The sequence below is a fragment of the Bos mutus genome, chromosome 19, assembly GCF_027580195.1.
Source record: "Bos mutus isolate GX-2022 chromosome 19, NWIPB_WYAK_1.1, whole genome shotgun sequence".
NCBI classification, from domain to species: Eukaryota; Metazoa; Chordata; class Mammalia; order Artiodactyla; family Bovidae; genus Bos; species Bos mutus.
Window position 1 is genome coordinate 14,019,806 of NC_091635.1, and position 15,110 is coordinate 14,034,915.

Here is a 15,110-nt window from a genome sequence, read left to right on the forward strand (position 1 = left end):
TGGTGGTCCAGTGGTTACGAATCTGCTTGCCGATGGAGGGGACACAGGTTCGATCTCTGTGCCGGGAAGATCCCACATGCCACAGGGTAACTAAGCCCACTGGCCACAACTACTGAGCCTGTGCTCTATAATTTGCGAGACTTAGAGCCCATGCTCTGCAATGAGAAGTCACTGCAATGAGAAGCCCAACCACCACAACTAGAGAGTAGCCCCCTCTCTCAGCAACTAGAGAAAGCCCTCCCGCAGCAACAAAGACCCAGTACAGCTAAAAATAAATGAAAATTTGGGAAAAAAGAAAAACCCCAACCAAACAAAAAAATGTTGAGTGAAAGAAACCAAATGCAAACAGTAAAGTGTGTGATTCTGTTGACTGAAAGGTCAAGAGCAGGCAGAAACCATCTCTGGGTTTTAGAAATGGGAATAGTAATAGCTGGGGAATTCCCTGGAGATCTAGCAGTCAGGACTCCACACTTTTCACCGCCCAGGGCTTGGCAGTTAGACTGAGCAGACTTCTTCATAGACAATATGCACTGTACCTATTATAGGCCTACATTGTCCCAGGTACCTTAGGACACCTGACAGATCCAGCCCCTCCCGTGTGGAGCCAGTCCATAATAAATCAGAGATGAGACATGTGCAGGGAACAATCACATCTGTTATCTGCCCTGGTGGGAGGGCAAGAGAGCTGGCAAGAAAACCACAGAACTGTGAACTACGATTTTCCCATCGATGCTGGAATTTTCCATGATTACCAAGGTGAGGGGGCTTTGCCCCTCACGGAACTCTGCAGACTACATTTGCTATGCTCACACATCTATCCCTGGGACAGAAGGACGTAGGCCAGATGGCCTAAGACTGGTCCTGAGACCCGTGAGGGAAAGGGAGAGGGCATACTCCTTCTCAGAGCCTTCTTGGAGCCAGACTATGTCTCCGCCCCACAGGGCAAGCAGAAGTGTACAGAACCCTGGTGTCAGCAGAGGTAACAGGTGGGAGGGGCCAGAAGGAGGCCAGGAAGTGCCAGAGATGGGAAGTTGTGCCCTGAGGTATGGAGCGCTGCCCTGGATCACCAAGACCAGGTACCAAGCTGGAATTGGGCTGAGGAGCCACTCAGAAGCTGTCTCCACCCCACTTGCTCCAGAGCCCCCTACATGTTCCACCTTGGGGAGCTCCCCAAAAGGTCCATTTCGGGGGCAGCACATGAGACCGGGAAAGGACACTCAGAGCAGGGGGAAAGGCCAAGGGCTTTAATCTTAGAGACTCCGTGCGGTCGGTCTGGAGCTGACTACCTGCGCGACCATCAACACCTCGGTCGTGGCGCCATTTCACAGCCCAGAAAGCTGCTCCAGGCCGGCTTTCTGCATCAGAGTGCCATGAAGCCCTCTCAGGGACTCTGTCCTGTTTAGCTTTATCCCCGGGCCCTGGGCGGGTCTCTCTACCAGGGGTTATTCATTTCGTGGGTGGGGCGCTGGTTGAGGGAGGTGGAGGATTCGGTTGAAGTGGGCACGGGGCAGGGGTGAAGGGGGAACGAGACACCGATGAGGAAGTCTGGGAAGGGGTGAGAAGTTCTTTGGAGAAGTCTGAAAAGAGGGCGGGAAGGTGGAGAGAGGGTGGGAAGGGGGCGAGCAAAGGACCTGCGAAGGGAGACCCCCCAGGGTCTGGCCTGGCTGGCCGGCCGCCAGCACCAACCCCCACCTCATCCACCCCCTCACCCGCCCCCCGCCACCACCTCATCCCTCGGGGAACCCGGGCCAAGCCGCCAGGCCCCGCCCCGCGGCTTCGGTCCTGCCCTCCCCGGGATTTAGTCCCGGCAGCCTGGGCGGCTCCCCAGCCGCTGCTTCCGCCTTCGCCAGGTGAGGGTCCGAAGAGGCAGGGGCTCTGGGGGCCGGGCTGGCGGGGCGGCCTTCGTTTGGGGGCGCGTCCGGGGGTGCGAGCCTCCCCTCCCCGGTCCTTCTCTTCCGCGGCCACGTCTCCTCCTGTCCCCCATCTCGTGCTGTCCGTCCACTTCTCACCTGGCCACTGGTCCGGATGTGCTTAGCACCCTGAACTTTCTCCTCCCCCCGCCCCTGCTGTGGCCCGCGGTTCCTCGCCACTTCCGAGCGTCCCTCGGGACCCAGCCTGGGGCCCTTCGCTTCCTCCGGGCTTAACTAAGTAGGGGTGGGAGGGGGGCAGGTGTGTGTGAGGGAGAGTGTGCGCAGACAGCCGGCACCGAGAGCCTTATTGAATAAAGACTGGTGGAGTTGCCTGGGACTCCCGTGTGCCAGCCGGGCTCTGTCTCGGGATCTGAGCTCAGGTGGGTGGGGAGGGGACTGTGTACCTGGCAGCCTGGGTGTCTCTGAGCAGTACCTGAGGTTTACCGCCCGTCACAAATGCCCGATTTGATTTCACATGTTGCTGCCTAGGGTGTGGAAGAGGCAATGACTCTGGGCAGAGGGGGCAGCCTACCGGCATATCTCAGGTACATGTGGACACCAAAGCTTGATGTCTTGTGTGTTGTGTGGACCTAGGTGTCTCACACGTGAGGGCCGGTGAATCTTGAAGGCAGTAAACTCAACATGTCTCAAGGGGGTGTGTGAGGGGTACGTGGCAGGAAGCCTGGTGTCTTGCGGCAGCTAATATATGCCTCAGCTGGGAGTGGACATGTATCATGTGTCTCTGGTGTCTTTTGCATCATATCTCTAGGGGATCTATAGGTGTGATGTGTGTGTCTGTTGTACCTCTGTGTCTGAAGTGTGGTTAGTGTATCTGGGCATCTCTGGAGTGTATGTGGTGGATCAGAATGTCTCCGGTGTACCTGAGTGGGTGTGTACAAGGGTGCACCCCAAGTCTAAGAGGCAGTATATCTGGGTGGCCTAGGGGTACAGGCAGGGCTTCCCAGGTGGCACTAGAGGTAAAGAACCCACCTGCCAATGCAGAAGACATAAGAGATGCGGGTTCCATCCCTGGGTCGGGAAGATTCCCTGGAGGAGGGCATGGCAACCCACTCTTGTATTCTTGCCTGGAGAATTCCAAGGACAGAGGAGCCTGGTGGGTTACAGTCCATAGGGTTGCAAAGAGTTGGACATGACTGAAGCGACTTAGCATGCACGGGGGTACAGGCAGTGTGCCATATCTCAGAGCGGGGCCACACACCTGAAGTCTGCTAGGTGCTAAAATCTTAGGTGTGAGGAGAACGTTCTTCCTGGGTGGGGTTTGTGTGTATGAGGGGCAGGATTCCTGGCTGATCCTGAGATTCCCTCCCTCTGTACCTGAGTGTTTCTGAGGGTTTGCGGGTGGAACTGGCAACCATGTCTCTGGTGCCTGAGTGTCTCAGGTGACTACCCTGGACCATGTGACTGGAGGACGGGGCCTCACAGGGGTCCCTCCTCTAGACATGCTCCCCGAGGCGGGTTCCCTGTGGCTGCTGCGGCTGCTCCGAGACCTCCAGCTGGCCCAGTTTTACCGGCCCATCCTGGAGGAGCTTAACGTGACTCGGCCGGAGCACTTCGACTTTGTAAGAGCTGAAGATCTGGATGGCATTGGCATGGGCCGGCCTGGTGAGAGTCCCCTGCCACTAGGCCCTACTGTTTCCTTCCCCAGCCTGTTAGTTGCGACTCTCCTCCAACCACCACACACCCCAGCCTTCTTCTTGCTTGTAAATCCCTTGCATCCTGCTCCCTGCCGCCCCCATTACCCCATCCCTCTGATTCTGGCCTCCCTCAGCCCAACGTAGACTGGCTGAAGCTCTGAAGAGGCACCGTTCGGGGCTCAAGTCTAAGAATTGGGTCTACAAGGTGTGTGTTTTGGGGTGGGGGCAAGAGGCTTTTCAGGGCCAGCTCAGGCCTGGGTAAGGGGCAGGCTGAGTGGCAGAGAAGAGTGTAAACAGGGTTCCACACACCTGATTTCCCATCCTTGTTTCAGATCCTTGGGGGCTTTGCCTCTGGGCAAAAGGAGACCACCCCACCCTCAGATAGCCTTCCATCCCTCCCTGAGCCAGATGGGAGACTCAAGTGTCTGATCCCAAACCAGGCTGTGTGCCGAGGGGAGCTTTTGGGCTCCGGTTGCTTTGGCATGGTGCACCGAGGGCTGTGGACACTACCCAGCGGCCAGACTGTGAGTGTCCAGGGAGCCTACTTCATTCTGGGATCTTGGGCCAGCTGCCCCCTCTCTGAGGGCCCTCTCTGCTCTGGCCTTGGCTTAACTGTTTGCTCCCGTGCCTGACGGTGCTTCCCCCCACGCCCAGGTCCCAGTGGCTGTCAAGTCCCTCCGGGTGGGTCCCGAAGGTCCCGAGGGCACTGAGCTAGAGGACTTCCTGAGAGAAGTGTCTGTCATGATGAACTTGGAGCATCCACACGTGCTGCGTCTGCACGGCCTTGTACTGGGTCAGCCTCTGCAGATGGTGAGCAAACCCCGACGCTGGTACCTGGGACAGTCCCCGGGCCGATGGGCTACAGGAGAATGAGCGCTAGGGTCTCATGGGGCCAGACCACCGCTCACACCGACATGTTCCTGCAGGTGATGGAGCTGGCGCCCCTGGGCTCCCTGCACGCGCGTCTGACGGCCCCAGCCCCCACGCCCCCGCTGGCCCTGGCCTTGCTCTGCCTCTTCCTGCGGCAGGTGGCGGGGGCCATGGCGTACCTGGGGGCCCGTGGGCTGGTCCACCGAGACCTGGCCACGCGCAACCTGCTGCTGGCTTCACCGCGCACCATCAAGGTGGCTGACTTCGGGCTGGTGCGACCGCTGGGCGGCGCCCGGGGCCGCTACATCATGGGCGGGCCCCGACGCATCCCCTTCGCCTGGTGAGAACCTGGGCGGAGGGGCAGGATCTCGGGGCAGGAGCCGAGGGGGTGGTCCTCTGAGGGAGGCGGGGACTAGAGGAGTCTTCCGGTCTGGAAGGGCCGAGAAAGGAGGACTTTGGAAGGAACGCAGGACGGCAGGCCGCATTAAGGGGGCGTGCCCAGTGGCAGGTGGGCGCTCCAGGCGCACACCCTGCGCACACGTCCGGCCCCCTTCAGCTCCGCTTCCGCAGGTGTGCGCCCGAGAGCCTGCGCCACGGGGCTTTCTCGTCTGCCTCGGACGTGTGGATGTATGGGGTGACGCTGTGGGAGATGTTCGCTGGGGGCGAGGAGCCCTGGGCCGGGGTCCCGCCATACCTCATCCTGCAACGGCTGGAGAAGGACCGAGCCCGCCTGCCCAAGCCTCCTCTCTGCTCCAGGGCCCTCTACACCCTGGCCTTGCGCTGCTGGGCCTCCCACCCTGCTGACCGGCCCACCTTTTCCGACCTAGAGGGGCTGCTTCAAGAGGTGGGAGCTCCTGCCTCCCCGGAAACCCCGTCTCTCTTGCGTCTGCTTCCTTTCCCAGGGTCCCATGCACAAGATGGATGTATACTGACTCCCAGTTTGGGGTCTGGGACCTGACTCTACAGAGCAGATTCATTCCCCACCTTTAGGGTCCTCAGAGCCCCAGGGAGACAGCTGGGGTCTAGTTTCTGCTGGCTGGGGGCTGGGGAAGAGAGAGGGGAGCCCAGAGCGGCAGGATGCAGTGGGTGTTTGACAGGCAGAGGAAAGGTTCAGCGTGGGAGGGGGAAGTACAGTGACCAAGGTGGCAGAGGCACTTTGGGGGCGCACCAAGGAGGGACTTATAAGACAGGGTAAATAACCGGTGCTAGCACTGAGAGCGCTTGGTATGTGTAAGATACTGTACTAAGTGCTCTCCATGTATCCTGATGCATCTTCACTCATTCAGCCCTCACAACAACCCAGCTCGATCTTAGGGAGGGGGCAGTTAAGACACTGACAGTTTAAGTGATTTGCCTAAGGTCACACAGGAAGTGGAGGAATGGAGAGCTGCACCAGTCACTGACTGCAGAGCTGTGCCCTAAATCACTATATACTCTAACATTAAAGGAGTTTAGTCCTTAACTCTGAGGACATCTGGGGGCCACGTAAGGGTTGTGAGCAGGAAAGTTACAAGCCATCCTTATATATATATGTCACTCTGGTTTCCTTGGTAGTGTTAGTGGTAAAGAACCCGCCTGCCATGCAGGTGACGTAAGAGACATGGGTTCTATCCCTGGGTTGGGGAAATCCCTGGAGGAGGGCATGGCAACCCACTCCAGTATTCTTGCCTGGAGAACCCCATGGACAGAGGAGCCTGGTGGGCTACAGTCCGTGGGGTTGCAAAGAGTTGAATACAACTGAAACGACTTAGCATAGCACATACTGAGGTGTGGTGCAAGAATGGATTAGAAGGATGAGACTGAAGATGGGAAGACCAGTAGACTGCAGTGACTGTGAAGCAGAAGTGAGAGGAAGAGGTCTGGATGAAGGTGGAGGCAGTGGTGCTACAGAGAAGTGGAGAATTCCCAGAGGTGCTTGGGAGGCAGATCTGATGGGCCTGGGTATGGAGTGAAAGTGTACAGGGTGACTCTCCCCTTGGCCCCCTAGATAGAGGCAGGGTCCCCTTTTGTTGCTTCCTGACCCCTGGGCTGTGTCCAGCTTGGCATGGAATCCAGGTCTGCCTCCACTGGATTACAACCAAGAGACAGGGACCATTCCCCCCTGGGCCCAGGACACACCTGGTAGGGGTTTGCTTGATGGGTGCATGAACAGTCTCTCCTCTGTTCCCATGACATTACCCTTGTGACTCATGCCATAAGCCCACCCACCCTTTCTTCCTGTCTCTACAGGCCTGGCCTCCTGAGGGACGTTGTGTGAGGGAGGTCATGGAGGCCGGTGCTCTGAGGATGGAGCCTGGTGACCCCATCACTATCATTGAGGGCAGGTGAGGGTCTCATGCCTCCCACCCAGCCCCAGGAGGACACTCTTCCAACCCTCCTGATGCTGGTCCCAGCTCAGCTTCCCCCCAGTTCCTTGAACCCCAGGCCTGTGCCTCCTCTCCCCGCCCCAAGCGCTCTACCACAGTCCTGGCCTCCCCCCCTAGAGCCACCGCTGGCCTATAGAGCCCTTTTGTATTAAAGAGAAAAAAGCATCCCTTCCTCCAGGCAGATGTGGCTCCGTAGCGCACAGCTTGTGAGCTGAATGTGGACTGGGGCCCAGCCCCCACTGTCCCCTGGCTCCCAGCCCTTTCACCTCTTCCCACAGCCCTGACTCCACAACCTGGAAGGGCCAGAACGGTCGCACGTTCAAAGTGGGCAGCTTTCCAGCCTCAGCGGTGACACTGGTAGACCCACCAGCCACCCGCCCCATCCTCAGAGGCACCCCTGCCCGGGTAGAGCGACACCAGAGAAACGCAGATGGGTAAGGACATGAAAGAGTTGGGGCCAGAGCTAGGCTAGGGAACCAACCAAGCCCAGCAACTTTTCTGGAAGGGGAGCCTGTGGGGGAGGTGAAGGTGGAGGGGAGAAGGGTGAAGTTGGAGGGAGGTGGGTAAAGATGGAGGGGAGGCTGGACGTGCCTCAGGTCTCAGCCTGCCTGGAGGCCCCAGAGAGGGGAAGGTGGAGGGGAAGCGGTAAAGGTGGAGGGGAGGTTGGACGTGCCTCAGGTCTCAGCCTGCTTGGAGGCCCCAGAGATTCTTTGGGGGAGGGCACTGCTCTCTGGGGTGGGGGTGGAGAATGAACTGGAACACTCTCCAACAGGGACAGAGGGAAGGCAAAGCTTCAGGATGCCCCTCAGGCTCGGGGCCAGAGAAGGAATGTGGCTATGCAGAGGACTAAAGGTGGGCATGGCGGTGGGGACAGCCTGCGGTGTCTCCCAGGAGGTCTGGAATCACCCTCCAACAGTGCCCCTTGCTCTGATTGTATCTGTGATCTCCCCACCTATCGTGTCCTGCCCTTCCTCTGCCTGCTGACATGCTGGCTGGACTTTGGGCAGCATCTCCCCCCTGCAGCCCTGGGCCGCTCTCTGGGCCCCCTGGCTGCCTGGATATGGGCATCCATCCTGCACATCTGGGTTCTGGTCCGCCTGGACAGAGGACCACCCCGAGGACAGCACAGATAGCCAGAGAAAGAAGGCAGCTGGGCTTCCTCTCAAGTTGTGGTTTCTTTCTCAAATATGCAGGCATTTCCAAGAGTCTGGAGTCGGTTCTTTCCCTGGGTCCCCGCCCCACAGGAGGCGGGTCGAGCCCCCCTGAACTTCGACATGCCAGAACTGGGCCCCAGGGACCCCCAAGCCGGTCACCCCGCCTTCCCATGGCCACCAGCTCTTCCCAGCCTTCCAGGGAGCGGCCTCCCTGGCCCAAAAGAGAATCCCCCCAGAGTCACCCCGTAGGAGCACCTGGAGCCAGCAAAGCCGCCATCCCCTCCGGAGGACCCTTGTCTGACCCTGAGCTGCAGAGGAGGGTTATGGAGGTGAGGTCTCCCTGAAGTGGCCCGGTGTCCAGAGGGGCTACAGACTGGGGAAGGGGCCTAAGTGAGGCTTCGTCCCCGGCAGGTGGAGCTGAGTGTGCACGGAGTCACCCACCAGGAGTGCCAGGCTGCTCTAAGAGCCACCGGGGGAGATGTGGTTTCTGCCATACGGAACCTCAAGGTAAAGTCCGACCCTTCCCCTGGTTCCCGCCCTTCCTGGCCCTGCTGTCTGGCAGTCAACTGCCTATCCTCCCACCCCCACAGGTAGAGCAGCTTTTCTACCTCAGTAGCTGGTCCAGAGCGGACTGCCGGCGCATCCTGGAGCGTTACCAGTGGGACCTCTCGGCCGCCAGCCGCTATGTCCTGGCCCGGCCCTGAGCTTTGTTCCTTTGGGCACAGACACCAGACAGACCAAGGGCCTGGCCACATGAGACCAGGCAGAAGCAGAACAAGGTCCCAACAGGCCTGTGATAGGTACAGGAGGAGCCCAGCATCGGGCACTGGTGTCTCCTCACCTGCCCCTTGGCCTCTGAGGGCACAAACTCCCTTGGCCATAGGAGGATCTAGTCCACTCTGCCCAACAAGAGGGCATACTTGGAAGAGCGGAGCTGTGCCACATCATACCCACAGGAAGCTTCTGTCACTACAGAAAATGAGCACAAGGCCATTCTGGGTCACGGGAGAAGCCATCCTGAACTGCCATCAGCTACCACACTGGGCTCTGTGGGGGCAGCCATCTTGGATGACTTGGGGAATATAGCCTCAGCTGCCTTGGCGTGGTCTGGGGCCATCATGGGTGATGAAAGGGGCTCTCTTAGACTCAAGGACACATGATCTTGGCAGTGTGGATTATGAGATGGGCCAGACCCTGCCCATCCCAGCTGTCATATTTCCCTTTGTCTCTTCCCACACCCAACTCTCTCTCCTGCCCTCTCCTATCACATACATCTTCCACTGTGCAAAAAGTTACAAAGTTTATATGAATGTAACATAAAAAGATACAGCTTCCTTCCTGGGACAAGGGAAGGAACAGGTGGTTAAGGCACAGGAAGTTGCAGCAAGCACCAGCTGAGGGAGAGGAAGTTGGCACTGGGGTCCTGGCCCTAGTGGGGAGGTAGGATGCCCTCAGAGTGCCATCGTCTGAGGCTGAATGAATTGGCCAAGCTGATGCAGGGAAAGGGTGGCCAGGTCTGCCATCTTTGGTGCCTTTCCCACCTCCAGCCCTGTCAGAAAACCCGAGTCCTGCATTCTAAGGCCTCATTTGGAGCAGAGACCCTGGAAGGGATTGGGAAGAAGTGGGTAGGGAACATTTGAAAGCCGATATGCCTGCATGCTGAGGGACCACTGGAGATGTGGGAAGTAGCAGGAGAAGGGCTCTCATACATACCCTTCTGTAGGGGCCACGGGTGAAGGAGGCCAGGGGAGCAGGGGAGGGATGGGGCACCAAGCCCCCAGCCTCTCAGGCTTCCCTGTCTCTCGCCTGCAGTGTACACGGAGGAAAGGGGCTGCCTCTGAGCAGGGGCCAGGGCGAGTGACCATCCTGAATTCTGGTTGAGTTGATGGTCTCCTCACCCAGAGAAGGCCTCTAACTGGTGATGGCAGAGGGTCCAGCGCCTCCTCGCTTCTCGAAGAACATGTAGTCCTGAGGGGAGGGCATGGTCAGCAGGATATCTGGCTGGGCCACCCTGGCTCAGCTATTACAACCCAGGTCTGGAACCCCAAACCCTTAAAGACTCTGTCCCTGAACCTCTCCTAGCAGGAGGCCAAGAAGCACTCAGAACCTCTGAGTGAGAGCAGAAGGGGTAGTTGGGGGAGGAGCAAGGGCCGCCGACTCACAATGAGGAACGTGGCTCCGAGCAGCACAGCCTTCACCCTCACGTCCAGGTCCAGCGGGAACTGCAGGCCGAAGTCATCTGTGTCAGTGAGGGCTTCTCGGAGCAGGCCCCCCCACTGTTTGCTGATGCGGCCCACACTGCGGGATTCGTCTGGGGTCTTCACCTGGCAGGAAAGAGGGAGGAAGGGAGATCCCACGTGGAAGGGGTGTGCCTGATCTCATCTGTCTCCAGTCCCACTTCCACAGTCCCTGGTTATGAACTGTGCAGGCTGTACACATAGTGAATCCTCCCAAAGCCTTTGGGTTCCATGTGACATCGGGACACTGAGCCACCCGAAGTTACCTTGTGAGTCCACAAGAAAAATCGGGATGGCAACTTGGATCTGTGGCTCTTGAAAGGCCACCCATGATTACTAAACATCAGTGTTGGGAGAAACAGAAGCACAATACAATCTAATCTCCTTAGCGGATGGCCAGTTGCTAGGTTTGTTTTGGTTACCAAAGTCCTTGCCACCAACGGTTGGTGCAGTTTGTGCCCTGTACAGAGTAGCCTGGCCAGAGGGGCTAAAAGAGGCTGCTAAATGCCTGATTGTGCTCAGCCAACCAGGCTCCTAGATGGCCCAGAGGGGTGTCCTCTCATCTGCAAGGTAGTGAGGGCTCTGTCTAGTGCAGCATGCAAGCCTCATCCTGGGTGGATACAAGTCCATCCAGTGGGAGGAGGGGGCAGTAGAAAGTGGCCTCTGAGGACCAGGGTCTTCACTGGCCTCTCTGAGCCCAGCAGCAACAGGCCCTGCCAATCTGGGTGGTAATTCACAGTGGCCACCTGGACTTTATCCTCCGCTCATTCTCCTGTGGCTAGAACTGGAGTGATGTCCTGCCCATCCCCTTCCCCAAAGATCCTACAGCCCTGGGGCACTTCCTGCAGACCAGTCCCAGGTTGGGCAGGGCCTCTCCCAGCCAGCCCTGTGGTCCCAAGGGCACAACCCCAAATGTGGACCATTCATATTGCATAAGAGGAAGACTGACCTGATGAGAACCATGCAGTCTACATACTCCCATCCAGAGATCACCAAATTATCTCTTTGCCAATGAGTTCCTATCAAAGAAGCTTTCCCCAGGTACCAAGGTGACTCAGTTTCAAAAAGTAACCTTAGGCAGAGCACCTTATCAGAAGCCTTGGAAAGTCTACCAGACTATACCTGTCGTTTCCTACCTTATCTACACATATAATTATCTCTTAAAGTATTCAAGTGCCTTTATCTTCTAGAAAAGGAGGTGCTTCCCAGGCTTTACTCTTAAATGGTCACCACTTGGATTCTCTAGGCTCCAGGTTGGTGACCAGAATGTATGGTAAGAAGGACATCACCTGGATTTCAGACTAGGGGTGAATGGGTGGACATTTGGCAAGGCAAGCCACAGGATGTTAACAAGTGAAATCAGTGCTTGTTCCAGGGCCTGGGCTCACGAACTCACACACACAGCAGCCATGTGGGCCCAGCCCAAGGCACACTCAATAATCATCCTTCACCCTAAATCCAGCCTGGCCTAAGATTATTTTTCTCTCCCTCAACATAAGGTTGCAGATTGCAATCAGCATTGGCCCTTAAGATGAAATCCTCTCAGCCATGTTTTCATAAGACCCTGGTCCATCTTATTTTTGAGTAGAGGAAAGCCAGCAATGTGGTAGGCATCACAGCAGGTTTGGATTAATGAGCTCTTGACTATCCTGCCTCATGAATGCCTTGGTTTATGAAGGTCCCAGGAATCTCCCCTTATTCCTGATACCTCAAAGTTGGTGTCTGTGCCACAGCCACACGTCCAGCAGGGCCCCACCACTCTCAGGAGGGTCTGGCGGTCAGCGTCCTGAATGGAGAACTTGGGGATGAAAGGATGCCAGGTCTGTAGAACATGGCCAATGGTGGTGCCCGGTGGAGCCTGGACTTCCATCTGGAGTGGGAAACAGACAGAATCACTGCCAGCCAGGTACCCTGGCCCCCAAACTCTCAGCAGTCTAGCTCTATCATCTGTTTCCCCTCATGAGACCTCCCATCCCCATTCACTAGACCACCTGTCTTCCCTCTCACTAGGCCTCCCATCCCACCTGCTGCTGGCCAACTCCAATCAGAAGACGATCTCATCCCATGCCTCACCTAAGTTCTGCCGCCATCACTGGCCAGCCCCTTATCCAAGTTTCTCTCTGGGCTCAGCCTTCTCCACTCACCTCCTGGAGGCCACACGGACAGCAGCTGCAGCCACAGTGGAGGGGGCGGAGCAGGCGCAGCACCTCTCTGTCCCCGGGGTCCACCAGGCGAACCCGCAGGGGCCGGCGGGCACCACAGCACAGCCGGGCACAGCAGTTGCTCTCCTCCGCCGCCTGACCCAGGGGTTGTCCAGCCCCGGAGCGCAGTTCGTAGCGGTTACAGGTCTCCCAGCCCAAGACCGCTGCCAAGGGGTGACATGCTGAGGCTCCGACACCAGCGCCTGCCCCAGAGCCCACTATTTGCCCCCGTGATGAGGCCCAACCTATTCCTCCTTCCACTCACTTTCCACTGGCTCAGCCTTCTGGTGAATCAAGATCTGATCAATCTGGAAAGACAGTGGGGGCCAGGCGGACATCAGCTGGCCGGCCTAGTCGCCTGGGCCCCTCCCTGCCACTCCTCCCTTCCTTCCTCCCTCCCTCCCTCCCACTCACCTGCACCAGGAATTCGAGGCCAGAAGGCACCCCTGGCAATGGCAAGAAGGGGGCAGCTGGTCCCGGGGCCCCAGGGCCAGGCGAGGGGAAGAGAGCAAAGCCCGGCGCAGGGGCAGGCACGTGGACAGGCACTGGTGCCTGCCCGGGCCCGGACACCTGGCTGGGCCCAGGCCCAGGATGCAGTGCCGGCTCCGGGTATCCAGCAGTCACAGGGTAGGGAGGTGGGGGCGAAGGGGCATAGCCTTTGGGGGGCAAGTAGCCTGTGGGGGGGACAAGAGTAGGTTAGAAGGGGTCCCTGACTTCATCCCTTTACCCCTTGGCCCACAGGCCGCGAGGCTGCGGGGAAAATGTGATGAGAAGAGAATGAGAAAGATGGGGCGGGGGAGCAGGGCGGCGGCTTCTCGGGGAGGAAGGGAGGGGCCCCACACAGCCAGTCCGAGCACATTCCCGGAGGATGCGTCTGACACCGAGCTACCAAGTCCGTGGGGGGATAACGGAGACCCTCGACCTTGCGCCCACTTACCTGCCATGGGAGAGGGGCGAGGATTCGCGGGATGTCTGTGTCCCAGAGGTTTAGTTCTAGAAGTGGAGGCAAGCTCGAAGACAGCAGACAGACACAAAGACAGACACAAAGACCGACAGGCAAACGCGGAGAGGCAGCTGCGCCCAGCGCCGGCCCAGGGTCTCTAGGGCGGCGCGTCTGACTCGGGGAGAAACCGAAAGTGTCAGCGGGCAAGGCGGGGGCGCTGGGACCCTGGATTCCCGCAGGGGCCCCAGTACCGCCCCCTCCCTTTGTTCTCCCATTCTCCGCGTAGGCGGCTATTGGCAGACGGCAGGACAGATGGGCCTGCAGTCAGACCGACGACCCGACCTCGAAAGAGGTCTCCTGACCCCTCTGTTCCCCCTGCTCACCTGAAGCCCCTAGAATAGCCCGGGTGCCCAGCACTCGGCGGCCCAAGGAGCTAGTGGAGGCGGGCCCAGAGGTGACTCCGCCCCCGACCCGTCCAGGCCCCGCCCCTCCCGGCCAGAGCGGCGCGCCTGCGCAGAAAGAATGCCTGCTTGCTTTCCTGTGGGGCCGCAGAGCTCAGGCCACCCACTCCGTGGCTTGGCGGGCGTCCCCGCCCTTTCCGCTCGGATGCTGAAGCTCGCCTGGGAGGGCAGCCGGGTGAGACCTAGACCTGCGACCCCCGCCAGTTCTGCGGGCGGAGAGTGACCAGTGACCCTTAGTGGGAGCGAGGGCCGCTCGCGCGGCGCTGGACCCCAGGCTCCTCCTCCTGAGGGCGGTTCGGTCCTCGCTGACGCAGCCGAGCACCCTATACTCTCACCCATTGGCTTTTCCGACTGGCTACTGGCTCCCCTTCTGCCTCCTTGGGGCTACCTTGCCCGTCTTCTCTACCTGACGCAGCAGTGACCCACACGGACACTTTGCTATTACAATACTTCCTTCAGGCGCCCCCAGCCACGCGACAGGCCGCCAGACAGTGTCAGTAACGAGCGTGTGAGAGGCGAGGCTCAGGAGGCTGAGTAGGCAGCCCGGACGCAGGCAGGCCTTGCCCAACAGGCACCATTTCCTCGGCTTGGAGTCCTGAGCCCAGGCCAGGAGGTGTGAGGGGGTCCTGCGCCTTGGGGGCCTAAAGGCTTAGTGGCAAGAAATGCCCTTTTAGATAAGAATCGGGGCCACGTGCGCAGAAGGCCTTGTGGGAGCTGGGCTTTGGCCCCCCAGGGCAGCAGGAGCCCACTGATTTTCCGACTACGGAGGGAAGTCAGCTATTTTAGAAAACCATTTAAACTTCGTGGTAGAGAACAGAGGCACCTAAGACTGGGTTGTTGCCAGTAGTCTGGGGGAGGGGATAGCTGTGATAGTGTAGACAGACGGGAAGCGGCAGACTTTGGCTATATTTAGACAATAATAAGAGAACTTGCTTGAGAGGTGAGATGCGGAGGTGAGGAGTCCAGGATGACTTCTGTTGCCTGTCTGGTGACCAGGCAGATGGGGGTCTCACCCAGCAAGATGAACATAGGGAGAAGCAGGTTTGCCGGCTCCTCTGTCCCTGTGTCCATGTTCCTCTGGGCTGGTCCTACAGCTTCAGTCATCATCTGCTTCAAACCCAAGTGCCAGACCTCTCTCCTGGTATCCCTTAGTGCCTCAGATTCTACCTGGCCCAAACCATGCGCCAACCTCCACCAAAACACATACAGAAATTCAGTTATTCAGCGGAGATTTAATGAGCCCCTACTGTATTTCAGACAGGCAATAAAAAAAAGTATGTAGCATTTTTTTAAAAGTAACAAAATTCCTAATC

At 58.4% G+C, this 15,110-nt stretch overlaps 2 protein-coding genes across 5 annotated transcripts; one reads left to right on the plus strand and one right to left on the minus strand.

Moving 5' to 3' along the window:
• Positions 1-981: 981 nt before the first annotated feature.
• Positions 982-8,684, plus strand: TNK1 (tyrosine kinase non receptor 1). 3 transcript variants are annotated; one of them, XM_070389389.1, is made up of 14 exons: positions 1,013-1,076; positions 2,400-2,455; positions 3,369-3,533; positions 3,700-3,770; positions 3,898-4,089; positions 4,220-4,375; positions 4,492-4,775; positions 5,006-5,279; positions 6,665-6,759; positions 7,080-7,235; positions 7,574-7,653; positions 7,995-8,284; positions 8,367-8,462; positions 8,546-8,684. In XM_070389389.1, the coding sequence occupies exons 3-14, from the start codon at positions 3,371-3,373 to the stop codon at positions 8,657-8,659; spliced, it is 1,971 nt and encodes a 656-aa protein (XP_070245490.1). In that variant the 5' UTR covers positions 1,013-1,076; positions 2,400-2,455; positions 3,369-3,370; the 3' UTR covers positions 8,660-8,684. The 3 variants fall into 3 exon arrangements, with proteins under 3 accessions (XP_070245489.1, XP_070245490.1, XP_005890007.1); XM_070389388.1 differs by lacking the exon at positions 2,400-2,455 and having other exon boundaries at positions 982-1,076; XM_005889945.3 differs by lacking the exons at positions 1,013-1,076; positions 2,400-2,455 and adding an exon at positions 1,739-1,850.
• Positions 8,685-9,242: 558 nt separating this feature from the next.
• Positions 9,243-14,911, minus strand: PLSCR3 (phospholipid scramblase 3). Of its 2 annotated transcripts, none has more exons than XM_014476435.2 (8): positions 13,720-14,911; positions 13,331-13,507; positions 12,808-13,067; positions 12,659-12,701; positions 12,337-12,557; positions 11,901-12,062; positions 10,118-10,279; positions 9,243-9,923 (listed from the first exon to the last, which is right to left on the minus strand). In XM_014476435.2, exons 2-8 carry the CDS (start codon positions 13,335-13,337, stop codon positions 9,867-9,869), a joined length of 912 nt encoding a protein of 303 aa, XP_014331921.1. In that variant the 5' UTR covers positions 13,338-13,507; positions 13,720-14,911; the 3' UTR covers positions 9,243-9,866. The 2 variants fall into 2 exon arrangements, with proteins under 2 accessions (XP_014331921.1, XP_070245491.1); XM_070389390.1 differs by having other exon boundaries at positions 13,331-13,511.
• Between the last annotated feature and the right edge of the window lie 199 nt (positions 14,912-15,110).

Excerpts from the sequence above, each read along its gene's own strand:
- PLSCR3 (XM_014476435.2), bottom strand. Across the intron at positions 12,558-12,658 it reads GAAGGCTGAGCCAGTGGAAA|CGGTCTTGGGCTGGGAGACC; the intron begins GTGAGTGGAAGG and ends ACCCCTTGGCAG. Across the intron at positions 10,280-11,900 it reads GCACAGACACCAACTTTGAG|GTGAAGACCCCAGACGAATC; the intron begins GTATCAGGAATA and ends CTTTCCTGCCAG.
- TNK1 (XM_070389388.1), top strand. The coding sequence starts at position 1,046 with ATGGAGCGCTGCCCTGGATCACCAAGACCAG. Across the intron at positions 1,077-3,368 it reads CCCTGGATCACCAAGACCAG|ACATGCTCCCCGAGGCGGGT; the intron begins GTACCAAGCTGG and ends TCCCTCCTCTAG. Across the intron at positions 8,285-8,366 it reads TGCAGAGGAGGGTTATGGAG|GTGGAGCTGAGTGTGCACGG; the intron begins GTGAGGTCTCCC and ends CGTCCCCGGCAG.